We start from the raw sequence: 17,588 nt of genomic DNA on the forward strand, positions 1-17,588 counted from the left end.
TCACATTACCATAGGAGTCTTGGGGCTTAGGGAAGGACATTAATAAACCAGGGAAGGGGGGTAATGGAGAACCCTGAATCCATGGCCCATGGGAGAGATTGAAGCAATGGGGGTGCTGTTGAGCCTCGGGGGATGGGCCTTGCTGTCTTCAAGTATTTGAAAAGCTGTGATGTGAATGAGGGAGATTTGAGCTGCTGGCTCGGTTTCCCCGACCTTGCCCTGAGGTCTCTGCCCTTGGGAGCCCTGGGCTGCTGCTTGTGAGTGAGTCTTGGCCAGGCTTCTGGAGAGCAAGAAGCAGTTAGTTACAGGTGTAAGCCTATCTCTGGTATCAGGTCTGATCTTGCCCAGCTGTCAGACAGACAAAGCCAGCAGGCCAGCCTGAGGAGTCTGGGAAGGGAGACAACTCTGTTCCTGTTGGGTGGAAGGGGGAACGGGTATTTAGCCTAGAGGAGAAAAGACTTAGGGTAGCTGTCTTCAAGTATTGGGCATCGGCTGCCAGGAGGAAAAGGACTAGCCTTGTCCTCCTGGGCCCCAGTGGGCAGAACTGGGAGCAGACAGGAAGGCCTGAGGCCAGACCCTGTGCCTCAGTTTCCTCATCTGTAAAATAAAGAGGTGGGCCTCTTCAGCTTCTAAGGTCCCTTCCAATGATTCCAGTAGCAATGGGGGAGAAGTTGGAAGGGGACAGATTTAGGCTCGGTGTCATCGGTGAGAACTGTCCCAAATTGCTGTCCAGGGAGGTAGTGAGTTCGCCGTCACTAGAAGCTGGATGAGCATTTGTTGGGGATGTTGAAGGGGGGCTTGTTGGTCAGCTCTGAGCTTCGGTGTGATTCTCTGCCCCTCCCCCTCCACAGGGAGTCTGCTGACAAGGTGGTCCTGCACACGGGAAAGTATGAGGAGCTCATTGTCTGCTCCCACGAGATTGCAGCCAGCACAGCCCAGCTGGTGGCTGCCTCCAAGGTGAGGCCCTGAGCGCAGCCCCAGCAAGGTCCCCTGGGGTGGCTCTTTTCCCCCAGGTCCCTGGAGGAGCTGCCCAGGGGCCCCTCTGGAGGCTCTGAGAGATCTTGCCTTCTTCAGCAAGTGATAATTGCCTCATCTTTGTCCGGTTCATTGGAGCATAAGATTGAGTCTGGAAGAGACCTTAGATCTAGAAATCTAATCTGGCCCTTTTCATTTAAAGCTGAGGAAACAGAGAACTCAAGGCTTAGTAGAGACTACATAAGATCCTTAAGACCTGGATTCAAATTCTGCCTCTGACACTGACTAGCTGTGTGCCTCTGGGTAAATCACTTAACCTCTCTGTGCCTCTGTTACCTTGTTTACAAAAAGATGGAGTTGGACTAGATGGTCTCTGAGTTCTCTTCCCACCCTATGCCTGTGACCCTCTGAGGTTCACAGAGACGTGACTTGTCCAAGGTTCCACAGTAAGTGGATTCATGCCCAGGTGCTCTGAGTTCAAATTCAGAACTCTTCTTTTTAAAATTTTTTTTAATGTTTCATGATAATCACTTCTCTCTTTTCACATCACTGTCACTTTCTAGTAGAACCCTGCCTTGTAACAAATAAGTACATTTAGTCAATCTGTAAACATATATGTATGTGTACCATATGCCTGACACTGTGGTAAATACTGGGGATTCTTTTAAGATGTATAATTCATCCTGACCCGCACATCCACCACCTGGGTTTCACCATCAGCCCTGTGGCCTTTTGGAGGGATTGATCTCACCCTCAAGGAATCTCCCTGCTATCGCCTTCTTGGGTCATCTATCTCTCTGCTGTATTGTGGGCTGCTAAAAAAGAGTTCTCAAATAAAAGTTAGAAGACCAAGAATTCTGAAAACTCAACCACTTACAAAGCACAGGACCTATGATTAGAGGAATAGACTGCCAGAGCCAGAAGGGAAGGGGAAGCCATCCAGGCCAACCCCCTTTGTTTACAGAGGGAGGAGACTGAGGGTGCCCTGGGGCAATCATCCGACTTCAACATGATGCTTGAAATCATGAAGTGCTGGGTTCTGATCCCACCTCAGACATTTAACTGACAGGAGGCAAATCTCTGAACCTCAATAATCACCATATACCCTATCTATTTTAATTAATTTTAATTAATATTTTCTCTATTTGTTTTTATTTATTGTATTCTATTTGTTTTGTATGTTCATAATATTTGTTTCTATTTAATAACTCTATTTATTTATAATATATTTATATTTTATTGTTATTTAAATGTTATATTTATTATTATTACTTCATGGGGTTTTTCTGAGGAAAGTGCTTCCACACCAGGAATTCTTAACCTTCTCTGTGCCACAGACCCCTCTTTCAGTCTAGTGAAGCCCCTTCTCAGAACCATGTTTTTAAATGCACAAAATAAAATTCAGGGAATGACAGAGGAAACCAGTTACATTGTAGCACAGTCTGGGATTTCACAGTATAGCTAGCGCCAGTCTTGCAGGAGGTGATGGCTCCTGCTTGATGGGTCCCCATGGCTTTTGGCAGGTAAAAGCTGACAAAAACAGTAGGAATCTCAGCAGGCTTCAGGAGTGCTCGCGGTCCGTGAACGAGATGGCCGCCAACGTGGTGGCCTCCACCAAGTCAGGGCCAGGAGCAGATCGAAGACAAAGGTAAGATACCGGCATAGCACAGAGGAGAGCCTGTGGCAGGCAGGAAGAGGGATGGGCAGGGGTCGGATGCCTCAGGGCTCCTTCTGTGGGAGCCATTAGGTCCAGCTAGAAGCAGGAGTGGAAGGGGGGGGCAGTCTTTGACTGGCACAATAGGGGAGAGCTGCCTCCTTACCAGCTTACTCTATTCTCCCTGACACCCAGACACCATGGATTTCTCGGGGATGTCGTTGATCAAGCTGAAGAAGGAAGAGATGGAAACTCAGGTAGGGCACAGGGCCCTTCCCACCCCCGCCTCCTTGCAGGGTCAGAGTCCCAAGGGTGGAAAGGCAGGGGTATCCATCAAGGGACTACATGTCTATAAACCCCTCCTTTGTGTCCAGTCCTCTGCTATGAATTATGGAGGATACAGAGAAGTATAAGGCACAGCCTTTTGGCCTGAGAGAGTTTACAGTCTTGTCGGAGAGACCAGGTTGACTTGAATTCATTCAGCAAACATTTTTTCAAGTCATCCTAGGCAATGGGCTAAGTACAAGGGGAAGATAAAACCATGTGAATATTTTCACTGTGTGTATCGACATGTAATCTTTAGTTAAATAACCTTTATGTAAACCAACATGTAAACATATAAGTATTATCATCTCTATAAAACAGTCTTTGTATTCATGCAACCATCTGAAGCAAGAATTCACTTCAGCAAACACAAAGCTTGTCCAATGTCTGAGTGAGGGCCGGAGGCAGTGGACACCCCACTCCTGAAATGACATAGACAGATAAGGATAATATAAGGTAGGGTGTGAAGGGGAAGAAGGAAGACTCCAGGGAGTGAATCTAGGAAGATTGACCCTTCCGTTTCGAGGTGGGGAAGGCATCAGGGAACACTGAGCTGAACCTTGAACAAAGGTAAATTATGTGGGGGGGGGGGCAGCTAGGTGGCGCAGTGGACAAAGCACCAGCCCTGGATTCAGGAGGACCTGCGTTCAAATCCGACCTCAGACACTTGACATTTACTAGCTGTGTGACCCTGGGCAAGTCACTTAACCCTCATTGCCCTGTAAAAAAAAATAAATAAATAATTTTTTTAAAAGGTGGTGGAGGGGCGGGGGGGGGGGGTTGGAATTATGAATGGGAGAGGCAGAGATGAGGAAGGAAGGAAGGCCTTGTGGGTGGGGAGGACAGCCAAGGTGGGAGATAGCACAATGACTTTAGGAAATATGTAGTAGGAATGCAAAATAACACTGGAAAGGTAAGTTAAAAGCCGGCTCCTTGGTGCTGAATTGTGTCATTGGGGGGGGGGGGTCTTTGTTGGCTGGACTAGTCAGGAAGGGCATCACGGAGACACCTCTTGAACGTGGCCTTGAATGATGGGCACTATGATAGACCCCCTCGGGGGCTGACACAGAGGACTGACTGGGCTCGGGGGGGTCCCTCCAGGTGAAGGTGTTGGAACTGGAGAAGAAGCTGGAGAATGAGAGGATGCGGCTGGGGGAGCTCCGGAAGCAGCATTACGCGCTGGCCGGGGTGATTGACGAGCCCGTGGAGGAGGAGCCGCCGCCGTTCAGCCGCCCCGTGGCCAGCCCTCGACGGGGTATCCTGAAGAAGCCCCCACTAGCTCAGAAGCCCACCCTGGTGCCCAAGCAAGACTACCAGGTACCCTTGAAGACGTGGCTCTCTGGATAGACCAGGCCATTCAGTCAAGTGTTGTGGTGTGGGGGAAAGATTGTGGGACCCTGATGCAGGGGAGACCCGCATTCAAATGCTGCTTCTGACATTTACTAGCTGGGTATCCTTAGGAAAGTCACTTCAAGCTTCTCTGAAACGGTCTTCTCATCTATACAAAATAAAGACTGTAGCACCCACCTCACAGGGCTAGTGACAAGGCTCAAATGAGATAGTTAAGTACCAGCTTCGCCCTGATATCAGGCATGGACAAAGGAAGGAGACACCCCTCTGAAAGGGTGTGGGGCTTGGAACTTAAAAAATCCCCAGGGGGCATCTAGGTGGCACAGTGCATAGAGCACCGACCTTGGAATCAGGAGGACCTGAGTTCAAATATGACCTCAGACACTTGACACTTACTAGCTGTGTGACCCTGGGCAAGTCACTTAACCCCAATTGCCTCACCAAAACAAAAAAAAAACAACGTGGGTCCTGCCACAATATAGGATTTTTAGCAGGTCACTTTTCTACCTCAGTTTCCCCATGTGTACAATGAGAGAGTTGAACTCTTTTTATCTGTGATCCTTGGAGAATTCTCGGTCTGGCGGAGAAGGCTCCTTTCTTTTCTCATCCCCTCAATCCTGAGAAAGCCCCCCAGTCTGATGCAGGAGCCATCGGAGGAACATCCTCTCCTAGAACAACACGTGTACCCATGTACACTCGCACACGTACAACCCAAACACTTAGGATTCAGTCAAACATTTATCACGCGTCGGTGTTTCATGTCGTCCGCGATAAGGGAGGGTGTGGGGTAACCCTGTGGATCCTCCCTTTCCACAGCACCTTAGTGAGTCCGGATGCTGAGAATAAACAACAGGAGTCAGTGCAGAGTTTTATTGGCAAACACTGGAAAGGGAGAAGGGGACCCCATGTACAACTCAGATACACACACACACTAACAGAGTTCAACATAGTCACAAATGGTTGGTGCTGTTTGAGGGAGTCCAGAGACACGAGTCCATTCAGCCAGACAGAGCCTCAGGTGCACTTCTGAAAATGGGGTGCTTATCCCCTGATAGTAGTGGTAGCCTGAAGCTGGCCGCTTTGCAAATCAGGGCTTGGGGCACACAGGGCATTTGTGGGGTACCGGGAGAAGAGAAAGCTAACTGTTGGAAAGATTTGGGGGGTTCACAAATGCACTAACCTTTAAAAAAAGACCATTGTATTTTTCCATGAATAGATGCTATAAGCTATTCTTCCTTAAGGGGAGAGACTGTCATGGTGGTCTCAAGACTATCAGGCCTAGTCTTTGACAGTCAAGCACTGTGGCAGGGGCTGGGACCCAGAGCTTCCATTCTACTGTCTGAAGAGCTGTACTTGGGACTGAGCTAGGCAGGGCTGGACTGGGATTGGCTGGTAGAGGCAAAGGCATTCTGGAGGTGGGAGGTTTAGGAAGCAGGAAAGGCCAAGGGTTATGAGGAAAGAAGGGTAATAAGCTCATTCTGCTTGGATTGAGGTCCCCGAAAAACCCCAAGGCATGAGCAGGGAGGAGGTTGGCACCGGGTGGCTCCTGGATCCATCCATGCTGAGCTAATTCACTCTTGTCATTTCAGCTCCAGAAGGAGGATGGTGTCTACCAGGCCCGGCTTATGAACTCTTAAGGCCACTCAGCTCTGACTTTGAAGAGAAATGAGGCTGGGGAGGGGGAGCCCTCCCTGGTCCCAGGGCAAATGGGAAGGCTCCCTCCTGGCTCCCCTTTACCCAAATGGTCAAGGAGACATCCCCCCCAGTCCCCAGGCCCTGCAGGGCTTGGGGATGGGGAAGAAGAGTGGATCCCAGAGCCAGGAGCTATCTGTGTTTTAAACAGATCCAGCTGGATATCCCATTTGCTGTGGCATCTTCACCCCCAGTGGTTCTGAAACCCTGCAGGGCCGTCCACTTACTGGACCTCTGTGGTCAAGCAGGGGGTGGGGAGCAAACTGAGGACTTTGGTGGCTCAAGAGATGTGCTGGACAGTTCTCCACCCTAGATGTGATTATTTATCTGCAATAAGAAAAACTTCTTAACCCAGCAGGGTTCCCCAACTGACCCAAGCTGGAACCCTTCAGGAGAGACACGTTTTTAAAATACGGAATTACATCTTTTCTCTACCATTTTATATTCAGCGTGTTGGGTACAGGGGCTGCATTATTGGCAGGGGATGCTTTGGGAGGGCCTGGCCCTTTTCTGGGACTCTGAATCTGTGATTATGGCTTGTTGCGGGGAGGAAATAAACATTAAACAGAATCTCTAAGGAACTCATTGGCTATTGGGGTAGAGGTGAGATACTTCCCTCTGACTGGGTCTTTATTTAGAGCAGCAAATGGAATTGGGTCCTGTCTTCTCAAGGCTCTGCTGTCCGATGGGAAGAGCCCCTCAATTCAACAAGCATTTATAAAATACCTACCATGTTCCAGGCACTGGGATAGAAAGACAACAGAACAATCCTGCCCTTGTGGACTTTACATTCCATTGGTTTGGGAGAAGAGCTGAGTAGTTCTTTTTTTTGCGGGGCAATGACGGTTAAGTGACTTGCCCAGGGTCACGCAGCTAGGGTCACACAACTAATGTCAAGTGTCTGAGGCCAAATTTGAACTCAGGTCCTCCTGAATCCAGGGCCAGTGCTTTATCCACTGTGCCACCTAGCTGTCCCCAAGAGCTGAGTTGTCAGTCAACAAGCATTTATAAAGCACTTACTATGTGTCAGGGACCCTACTAAGTGCTGGGAATAAAAGTCAAAAACCCATTTTGTGCCCTCAAGGAGCTCACTTTTTATTGGGAGAGGCAGCACGCAAACACCAACATCTAAGATCTATACAATGTAAATGAGAGGTCATCTCAGAGGGAAGGCATCTTGCAACCCAATTTGTACTTCTTGAAAACTCCTCCCCTCCTCTCTCCAGGCAGCTCCAGGGCTGCTGGGCTGCTGCAGTGAAGAAGGAGTAATAGATTTGGAGTCAAGATGTGGGTAGGAATCCTGACTTTTTTTTGGGGGGGGGGGGTGGCAGGGCAATGAGGGTTGAGTGACTTGCCCGAGGTCACACAGCTAGTAAGTGTCAAGTGTCTGAGGCCAGATTCAAACTCAGGTCCTCCTGAATCCAGGGCTGGTGCTTTATCCACTGCACCACCTAGCTGCCCCCTTTGGTTTGGTTTGGTTTTTTTTACTTCTTATTGCTCAGGTGGCTTCGGGGAGATATTGAATGTCCTTGAACCTTGTCTTCGAAAACAAGTTTTTTGGGACAGATGGTGTCTTGGAAGAATCTTCCAGGTGTGGAGTTCTACGATCCCCTGAAATGCCAAAGAACCAGGGGTGCCTTCTGAGAGCATAGGTACCCAGGAAGAGAAATGTCAGACCCGGCCTTGGTGTCAAGGAGACTGGACCAACTCTTCTTTAGAAAAGATGACACACCAGGAAGAGTCAAGGCCATTCTCACCCTAGCACGGGGTCTTGAGTTGAATTTGCTCCCTGGTGGGGAGTTTGCCTCCCCCTTGGTCCTTGGATGGCCAAATATTTCACTGACACCGCCTGAAAATCCTGGCCACCTCAGTGCCAAGATAAGGCATTTGAGGCAGGAGGACAAGTAAAAATGGACTGAAATTCTAGCAGGAGGGGTTGCAGTTAGACATTACCAAGAACATAGGGGCAAGGAGACAGGGTGTGTATATATAAAGACTTCCTTTTCTAGGGCAGTTTGAGGGGGGAAAAGAGGGCTCTAGCTGGGATAGTGTGAGAGCCACCCTCTGGAGGGAGGGCCATCTATAAGCCCCTCCTTTTAAAAGGCCTTGCCTTCCCTTCCCCCTATTCCCCGTGGAGTGGGCTCAGTCTGCCTTTCCCCCATCCCCATTTCCTGTTTTTCCTTCCTTTGATGAGGACTGACCTCCCCACTGGGAGGCCCGAGTCTGCAGGCCAGCACCTTGCCAAGAGCACTTTTCAGGGCTGGCAAAGGGAAAAGGGGGGAAGGGGGGAGGTTGTTGGGGAGGGAAAGAAGGGAACTTGGCAGTGAGGCCAGGGAAAAGGGACAGCGGGAGAAGCAGCTGGCCTGGCTACCCTTCAGCAAGACAAGGGAGAGCCATATGCTGGCAGGAAGTTGTGCCTCAGCCTCATTAGAAAGGGCAGGGCCTCTGCTATTTGCTTAAGCAAGGAAGTGATGCAGTCCCAATTCAGTCTGGCTGGAAAGGCTCCTGGGAGACCAAGCCCTCCTATGGCAGAGACTCAGGGCTGGCCAAGGAAGCAGCTCGCCCAGAGTCACACGGGCACTGGGACGGACAGGGTGCCAGGCAACATGAGACCCTGGTTTCCTGACTTAGGTTGGGGACGTCTAACTTGCTGGGGGCGGAACAGGAGACAGACTTCATGATTCCTTGGGACCCTGGGTTTTAAGAGCTTTTCCCACTGACTTTGGAAAGCCCTTCTGGACTGCTCAGGAGTCCGCCTTTGCAAAACTCCTCTCTGATCTGGTCGGCTCAAACCAGGTAATACAGGAAAGCACTTGGCAGACTTTAAGGAGCAAAATAAAGGTTGGCTGTTGGTATCAGGTCTTCAGGTTTGAAAGCTAGGAGGGGCCTTTAAGGCCAGTTAGCTCAGCTCCTTTATTTTACCACCAGAGGAGCTGAGAATTGAGCTGGTCAAGGGGGTGGGGGTAGGAGGGAGAACCAAAGCCTGAAATATATGTCTATTGCTGTGGGGCGGGGTTGTTAACTTTGACCTTTGCAACTCCCTCCAAAAAGACTAGGAAAAAAAAAATCCCAAGCCGCCACCCCCCTCCCCCAATATGTGTGGTTAAAACAGACCAAGTAGGTTGTTAAAACTTGCCCAAAGGGGCGGCTAGGTGGCGCAGTAGATAAAGCACCGGCCCTGGATTCAGGAGTACCTGAGTTCAAATCCGGCCTCAGACACTTAACACTAGCTGTGTGACCCTGGGCAAGTCACTTAACCCCCATTGCCCCACAAAAACAAAACAACTTGCCCAAAGAGGCAAGACCTGGCTCCACCCACTTGTGATACTTAGCTGGCCAAGTCACTTAACTAGCTGCTGTGCCACCCCCCCCCCACCCCCCGAAAACTCTGACACTAGACTGCAAAACAGCAGCTGTGTGTATCAGGAGGACCTTCCCATCCTGGGAATTTCCTACATGGAAAAAATCATGCCTGGATCATAAACACCTGACGCTTGCCCCACATGTGCTAAGACTCACAAAGCCTCAACCGCTTTGTCACCCCGCTGTCCCCAGGTTTACCTTGCAGGAAACCAAGGCTCCAAGTGGCAGGAATGGGTGAGTCACTGGAAATGTTCGAGCAGAGGCTTCACACCATAGGGATGCCCACTGAGTGGGATGTTCCACATAATGAACTCAAACATTCCTTCTAGTTCTGACATACTGTCAGGTATCTGACATTATTTTTTTAATTTTTTGTGGGGCAATGAGGGTTAAGTGACTTGTCCAGTGTGACACAGCTAGTAAGTGTCGTGTCTGAGGTCGGATTTGAACTCAAGTCCTCCTGAATCCATTTATCCACTGTGCCACCCTAGCTGCCCCTTTTTGATTTTTTTATTATTATTATTTTTAAATTCTGACGTTTACTCAATCACTGCTTGGTTCTGGGGGAGGGCCAAGAGTTGAGTGGCTAGGGGGGTGCCATAGTGGATAGAGCTCCAAGCCTGGAGTCAAGAAGACATCCTCGAGTTCAAATCCAGCCTTGGACATGTACTAGCTGTGTGAGCCTGGGCAAGTCACTTAACCGTGTTTGCCTCAGTTTCTTTATCTGCAAAATGAGCTGGGGAAGGAAACGGCAAACCACTCCAGTATCTTTGTCAAGAAACCCCAAAAGGGATCAGGAAGATTCAGACATGACAACAAAAGGAGTAGAGCTGTTTCTCCAGCATCTCCTCCACACCCAGCAGCCATGGACTGTGATGGATAAACTGTTGATAATAGATTAGTTAAATCCAGAGAAAATGAACCAGTGCTGCCTCTAGCTCTTCTTGTCACATGACTGTCCTGTATAAACTTTGCCCTGTACAAAAGGCCTGAAGGAAAGACCAGTGGGGCATCTCCACCACCACTCCCCTTGGCTTGCTGATCAACTTGACCAGAGTTAAGTTGGGCCCAGGCTTCCCTCTCCCCACAACTCAGGGAGTGGCTGAGGCAGCTTCTTAGGGAAGGGAAAAGGAACATAAATAGGCCATCCTGGCCTAGCTCACACTAGGAAAAAGAGCTAAGAAATGGTACATTTTCAGGTTGTTTACAAACGGAATCCTCCCATTACTTTTTTGGGGGGGGGGCAGCAATGAGGGTTAAGTGACTTGCCCAAGGTCACACAGCTAATAAGTGCCAAGTGTCTGAGGCTGGATTTGAACTCACATCCTTCTGAATCTAGGGTTGGTGCTTTTTCTACTGTGCCACCTAGCTGCCCCCTTCCCATTACTTTTTTTTTTTGTTTTTTGTTTTGTTTTTTGCAGGCAATGGGGGTTAAGTGACCTGCCCAGGGTCACACAGCTAGTAAGTGTCAAGTGTCTGAGGCCAGATTTGAACTCAGGTACTCTTGAATTCAGGGCCGGTGCTTTAACCACTGCGCCATCTAGCTGCCCTCCCCATTCCTTTTAAAGGGGTGATAGATCAGCTTTGCTCCCTTCTAGCCAGTTTGGACTTGTTAGAGAGAATTTTAAAGCCTCTCATTTTCGGAGTACAACTGGCTTTGAAAAAATTTCCTTTAATGATAAGGACACACAGATTTGTAAGATAAGGTTTGTGGTGATCCTAAGGGATGCTTTCCTGGGAAAGGGACCCCTTTGAGCCTAGGTTTCAGTGACAAGAAAAAAATCTGGCATAGCAGAAAACACTCTGGATTGCAGATTTTTTGGTTTCTGCAATTTATGAGCAGTGTGACCATGGGTTGGTTTGCAATTTCCCATCTGTAAAACAGAGATATTACCTGCTCCACCCATCTCCTGAGGTCACTGTTTTGAACAAAGTGACAGGTGTGGAAAATTCTCTGTAAAATATACATCATAGATAAATATGAAAGGATTATGATAAAACAATGGAGGGTTGGGTGGTCAAGGGAAAGTGAGAAGAGGCCATTTCCTGAAATATCTATTTAAAAATAAATGGCAGGGGCAGATAGGTGGTGCAGTGGATAGAGCACCAGTCCTGGATTCAGGAGGACCCGAGTTCAAATCCGGCCTCAGACACTTAACACTTACTAGTTGTATGACCCTGGGCAAGTCACTTAACCCCAATTGCCTCACCAAAAAAAAAAAAAAAAGGCATCAGACTTATTTTTTTAAAACAAACAGCAATAATGGAAAGTGTAGGAAAGTAAGAACTAGTTAAGGTGTATACTTTCCCATTTTACTATAGAGTCGCACAATTGAAACCTAAGAAAATACCTCTCAGAGTCCTCACTCATTGAACTCTTACTACAGTCAGTGGAAGGAATTCTAGACAATTAATAACTTTTATAGTCCTAAGTATCATTTACTAGCTCTCTGGTCTGAAGCCACCTTGGATCTCAGTTTCGTTTCCTCTTGGTAAATTGGAGATTGTAGTCCCTACTGAATCTACCTTAACAAAGTTGTCAGGATCCAATCAGGAAAGTCTCCTTGAAAAACAGAACAGGTAATATAAACAGAGGGTCGTCTTCTTAACTGTGCCCGGACAAGCAGCCTTTTCTGTGCTGGGGACAGGCACCCTAAATGAAGTCAAGGCAGCTGGATGACAAATGCACATGGAAGGTGTTTCAGTGCAGCCTTTTCTGAGATGGGCTGGTCATTAAATACTCATCTAGAAACGAGTCTAGTTCCCAGCCAACAAAGCCACAAAAGTAACTGATTCAACTCTACTGACTGTACCCGTGGACCCCAAAACCAAAATAAAATGTCAACACCGCTTAAGTCCCATTGTTTATTGGAAAGAACCAGAGGTCACCTTAACCACAAAAGTCTCTTAGTTACAAAGCTCAGATCAAGCCAGTCTCAGGCTTTCACATTTGTCTAACCTGACTGAAGACTCTCCCTGGCCCAGATGACCTGGCCCTGTTTTATCAAGAGGCCAGTGACCCAGGCTGGTGTTTGGGACCATGGTTGCTGATTTACAAAAACCTGGCCTTTGCCACTCCTCACCAGAATGATATGATCTCTGTGAAGCCACCGCCGTCAACCACCATTCTCTGTTCCTGGGGTAAAAGGGAAGTTCCCTATTGTAAGAGGAAGGGAGGTGGTTGTTGCTGCTTTTTTTAAAGGCAGTCAGTATGAAGGGCTCCATTACTCAGGGGCACTGAACAAGAGATAACAAGCAAACATTAGCACCATCAGTGTCAGCTCTATTGGAGGAGGTGGCATACATTGACTAAGCTCTTTGGATCATCCCGTTTCTTCAGAACTTTGATCGCTGGAATTCAAGAACAGAACATGTGAGTATTCCCCAGGCAAAGCAATGACAAGATCATTATTAATCATTTCTTTTATTAAAGTTTCCTACAGACCTACAACTCCCACTTCCAATCCAGGCCCCTGGAACGAGAGGGCAAAGCCAGCCTCTCTGTGCCATTTTTGCCATCTCAGAAACAAAACACAAAGGTAAATACTCTGGGCTGCTGACTCAACTGCTGAGCCAGCTTTTCTTGAAGAGTGGAGCCCAGCTAAAGAGGTATAACAAAAACACTGGCATCTCAAGCCATAGAGACAACTGGCAAGTCCACTTGACGGGTGTGGCACCTAGCATCCTATTACAGTTTATTTGCTTTAAAAATGGTTGGCCATACAAGTGGAGTTCAAGTATGGAATCATGACTGTTTATGGGAATAAGTACAAAAGTTGGCACCAGTTACCAGCAATCACAGACAGAAAGGAACTCAATTTCAGCTCTACCTCTTTTCTAACTTCCAAAACACCTTGGCCAAGGCCCTGCCTCCAGTGTCGGGCTGAGGATGCTCAGAGATACCACGGACAGAGGCCTTTGGGTTAACAGCTGTGCAGGACCCTGGCCACAGCCAGAACGGAACACCGAGGCTGAGCGAGGGCTCAGCCAGATGGCGTGGTACAGAATGTACAACCCATCAATGGCGCTACTAAGAGCCTTGGCCTCACCCATCCAGCAGTCCTTCCCACAGACCAATTTGAAATGTTTTTCCATGGTCCCTTCTCCCCGCAACCCCCCAACACTGTGTCCCTGCAGCACCATATTCAGAACCTAGCCCCATCTGCACGTCACACGGAGTGCAGAGAATAATGCTAAAGACATTTTGGGCTCAATGGGACAGGAATTTTCTTCTGTTTTTGCAAACGGATGAACATTAGCGCCATGATAAGAAAAAGCCTTTCCCTGAAAGGAGAGCCACTGAATGGGGGGGGAGGTGCCCCCAAGCCAGACTAAGACAAAGTCCTCCCTAGCAGCCTATTCCAAGCCCTTTGAGTCAAAAAGGTGCCATCAGGTGATTGGAAAGGCTACCAAGAATCACAGGTCAATCACCAACAGTGATCCTAAGGCACGGCACAGACGTGCAACAATGAGGAATTTGCTTTTATCTGCATGATAAGTATTTAATATTTTGATAGTTTCCCTGAATGGTGCTGTGAGCATCAGGCTCTTTTTTTAATAGAAAACAGGAGAATCTCACAAGTTGCAAAAATATTTCTGGAATATTTCTTAGCGAAATGATTGGGAGTGAGCTCTTTGGGGTCAGGTATGGGAAGGAGAGGGATGAAGAGGAAGTATCAGGTACAGAACCCTTACTACAAAAACCCCAGTCCAGCTCTCTCCTGCAATGCTGTCCACAGGGCCTGGATTCTGAGGCTGTGGAAGTGTGAGACAGCGTGTAGGCCAGTGCAAACTTTGCAGTGTGGCTTCTTAAAGCCAGCAAGGTTTGGGGAGTGGAAGGTGAACGGTGCTAGCAATGATTCTCCCCCAAAAGCCGATTCCATGGAAAAAGTAAATAGACCCAATGTAACACTGCTGTGCCCGTTTGGGATTTGACAAGCAGCAGAGAACCCCAATCTTGCTTTGCCCCTAAGCAAAGACAGTGCCCATCCAATACTAGCCCGATCAACTGTGAATTGGCCTTTGAAGACAGAACTAGATGAAACATGCTGAAATGAACTGCAATGGGAACACAACTCTGAATACGGCTGGAATAATGGCAGGTAGGGGAAGGTTTTCTTCTACCCCGACTAATCAGCTATCAATACTAGGACGTTAAGACATCTCACTGAGAGCTGCGACAAACTCTGAGGATGTTGGCTTCATTCTCCAGCCCAGCTTATACAACCCGTTGGAATTACACCAATCACAGTTGCGTCACACTACCTCCCAAAGAAACTATGATTCTAAAAACACAACATGTTCTGGGCCCACAAGAAATGGGGGCCCCAGACAAGGACAGTCTGACCATTTTCCTCCTCCCATGCGTGCGAGGCCCAGAAGGTACCCCATGGATTGGGGAAGTTTCATGGGAAGAGGGAGCAATACAACTCCTTCAAAGCACTGCCGTAGGGATGGAGGTGCGCTACAGACTCACTGAAGATGAAGCCAGGGTGTGGAGGCAGCCTCGGAGAGTCTCTGAGGGAGGGCCGGGGGGAACGGTGAGGCAAACTGAGGAGGGTATCCTGGCTGGGGGTTGTGACTAAGAGATGGAAGGCCCATCCTGGGGGGGGAAGAGGAGGGCCTGCAATCCTGGTACGGAAGAGCCTGTCCTGATCCCATGGGCCACTGTAAATGGAGTCGCGAAACCGTCCAGCAGGGACTGGGGGTGGTGGTGGAGACTACGCCGAGGCACAACCGAAGGGGGCACACTGGCATCTGAAGCTGGGTAGGGTCACCATGGGGGCTGGTGTTGGATCTGGCACCCCTGGGCTGCAACTGGACTTGGCCTTTGGAAGTCTCTGGCCCTTGAGCACCATTTCCTGAAGTTTCTCAATTTTTACTCGACGTAAATGGGCTAGTTTCCGTTGTTCTGATATTCGTCGATGAAGCAATCTAGAGGGACCTCTCCATCAGGAACTTCTCCGCCACTGTTCTGAAATAAGGAGTAAATTACCGAGTTAGAGGGTCTGGGATCAAAGCAGAAGCTACGATTCTGTGCTAGAGAGCCTCCGAAGCTCCCTGGCTCCCACATGAACAAACAAGGTGGAGGAGAAGAGAGCAGCAGCCTTACGTTCAGGCAGTTGGGCCCATCACTTTGGGGACAGCCTCCTGAAGGAGGCCAGGTGGCCAACAGAGAAAGAGGGCTCTGAGAGTTCCCTGAAAGGTCTCCTCTTGTCTGCTCTCTCATGGCAGCTGGCTACAGAAAAAGGAAGACAGCCAGCTGTGCTCTGCTCCATACCATCTGCACTCCCAACCATCCGCATCCGCCTGAACAGCCCCTGGCACCACACCTGCACCCTGTAGCTCTCCGCAAAAATGCAGAAATGCAGTTTCTAAAGGATTGGCCCTGACGCCATTGGACAGGGACCTCTCTGTTCTACTCTGGAGACCTTTCCCAGTGCTGCAGCTTAAAGGGAGGGAATAATGCGATGTTCGATTCAACATGTATTGAGCACCTACTGTATGCAAGTATAAGGTCTTTATGCCAGGTGCTGGGAATACAGAGACAGAGGTTCACCTCACCTCAGTATCTTCTTCATCTTGGCTCCCTCTGTTTGAAGAAGGGCGAGCAATGTCTCCAGAGAAGCATTGCTGGATTGCCGATCTGTAAGAAGCAAGAGAAAGGAAGGTGAGGGCACCGAGACATTTCTTGGGAGTCCCTGGAAACACCCCCCCTCCTCCTTGGAAGGGTACACATACCTTATTCTTTATTTTAATTTGTGTGTGTGTGTGTGTGTGTGTGTGTGTGTGAGGCAACTGGGGTTAAGTGACTTGCCCAGGGTCACATAGCTAGTAAGTGTTAAGTGTCTGAGGCCGGATTTGAACTCAGGTCCTCCTGACTCCAGGCTGGTGCGCTATCCACCGTACCACCTAGCTGCCCCAACACCTTACCTTTTACAGAGTTTACTTTAAATTGGGAAGTCAATGGGAGTCACATGTTCCTGCTGATAATTAACTAACTTCTGGGAAACAGGTGCTTCCCATTTGCTCAAGAAACACAAATGCTACTTGTGCTAATATACCACGATAGGCCACGGTATTAACAAAAAGAAACTGCTCAAGCCAAATTCACTGTCTCTCTGAGTACCGTTAGAGTACTCAATACTCAGACCAAATCATTTCCTGAACTTTTTTTCATAAATAAAATATGAAATTTCATATTACAACAAAAAGTTCTAAGCAGAAAGGTTTGGGAGAAAGGCAAAGGGAACAGTGACAGTAATTCTTTTTTACACATTTAAGGAAATAGATTTGTCAATATTATGCTGGGGGGTTATATTCCATTACATGGGAGGAGGCCACAATGACAGCACGCCAATTCTGTACCTCCAATTCTGTTTCCAGAAGATTGCCATGCCCCTCTGTAGTCTAGGGAAGGTTATATAGTCTTAGATAATTAAATAAAATCTGATTGAAAGAGACAACAAAATTGCAAAAATGACTTCACACTGACACTGAATGACTGCTAGCATCTAAACTTTGTCTAGGACTACCACCTACCTGGAAAACTCCCTCCCTTGCCTTTTTATTCTTAAAAAGGCTGCCCCAGGGAAGTGTACCTAATTTGGTTTTCTTGATCTGATAGGCTTCAAAGAGAACCTGTAGCTCTGGTATTTCTGGGTCAGACTGGCTTTCAAAGTGTCCAGTTGTGGTTGGTATAAAAGATTTCCTTCTGCCAGGCTCCGGTTGTTGGCAAGAGTCATCTCTTTGTTAAGCTGAACATTCTGTGTCTGCAGAGGACATGGAAACATGAGAAGCAAAAGCGTATTATTTTAATTTATCAGCAAGTCCCACAAGGCCTCTCTCTCACTCCAAATGCCCCCACATCCATGTGGTTCTGAGCATCTTTACTCCAGGTGTCTACAGGGGAGGCAGGTTTCAGGTCATACATACACAGTCCTACTGGTTCATATACAGTGTTAGGGCCACTTCAATTACTACTCCCCTCCCCCAAAAAAAACTTCTTTAAAAAAGAGAAATGGCTTTTCCTGCATCTTTCAGGGCACTGTTTGAACCATTCTCAGTTATGTCTTTAATTTAAATATCTGCAGTGTGCCTCAAATTGCTGAATTTCCAGAGCCACCTCCTACTCCCACTCTATGGATTTAAGACTAGATTTTTTTAAAAAAAGAGGTTTAAGAATCAATTTCTTTCAGGGGGCTCAGAGAGTAATTTGGGGGTGGAAAGT

General features: G+C 48.1%; 2 protein-coding genes across 2 annotated transcripts in view; one reads left to right on the forward strand and one right to left on the reverse strand.

The window, feature by feature from the left end:
* Positions 1-6,144, forward strand: part of HIP1R (huntingtin interacting protein 1 related) — a 79,568-nt gene extending 73,424 nt beyond the window's left edge. Inside the window, 6 exon segments of the mRNA XM_043989392.1 lie at positions 852-957; positions 2,499-2,597; positions 2,599-2,623; positions 2,825-2,886; positions 4,055-4,270; positions 5,893-6,144. Coding sequence (XP_043845327.1) covers positions 852-957; positions 2,499-2,597; positions 2,599-2,623; positions 2,825-2,886; positions 4,055-4,270; positions 5,893-5,940 — 556 coding nt within the window. The 3' untranslated portion in view covers positions 5,941-6,144.
* An 8,619-nt stretch (positions 6,145-14,763) lies between these two features.
* On the reverse strand, positions 14,764-17,291 carry VPS37B (VPS37B subunit of ESCRT-I). Its single transcript, XM_043990096.1, is given in 12 exon segments — positions 14,764-14,872; positions 14,874-15,019; positions 15,021-15,044; positions 15,046-15,080; positions 15,083-15,131; positions 15,133-15,266; positions 15,269-15,332; positions 15,923-15,939; positions 15,942-16,004; positions 16,960-17,010; positions 17,013-17,130; positions 17,211-17,291. Coding segments are annotated over 12 exon segments (891 nt in total).
* Between the last annotated feature and the right edge of the window lie 297 nt (positions 17,292-17,588).

Source organism: Dromiciops gliroides, chromosome 1 (assembly GCF_019393635.1).
Source record: "Dromiciops gliroides isolate mDroGli1 chromosome 1, mDroGli1.pri, whole genome shotgun sequence".
Lineage (NCBI taxonomy): Eukaryota > Metazoa > Chordata > Mammalia > Microbiotheria > Microbiotheriidae > Dromiciops > Dromiciops gliroides.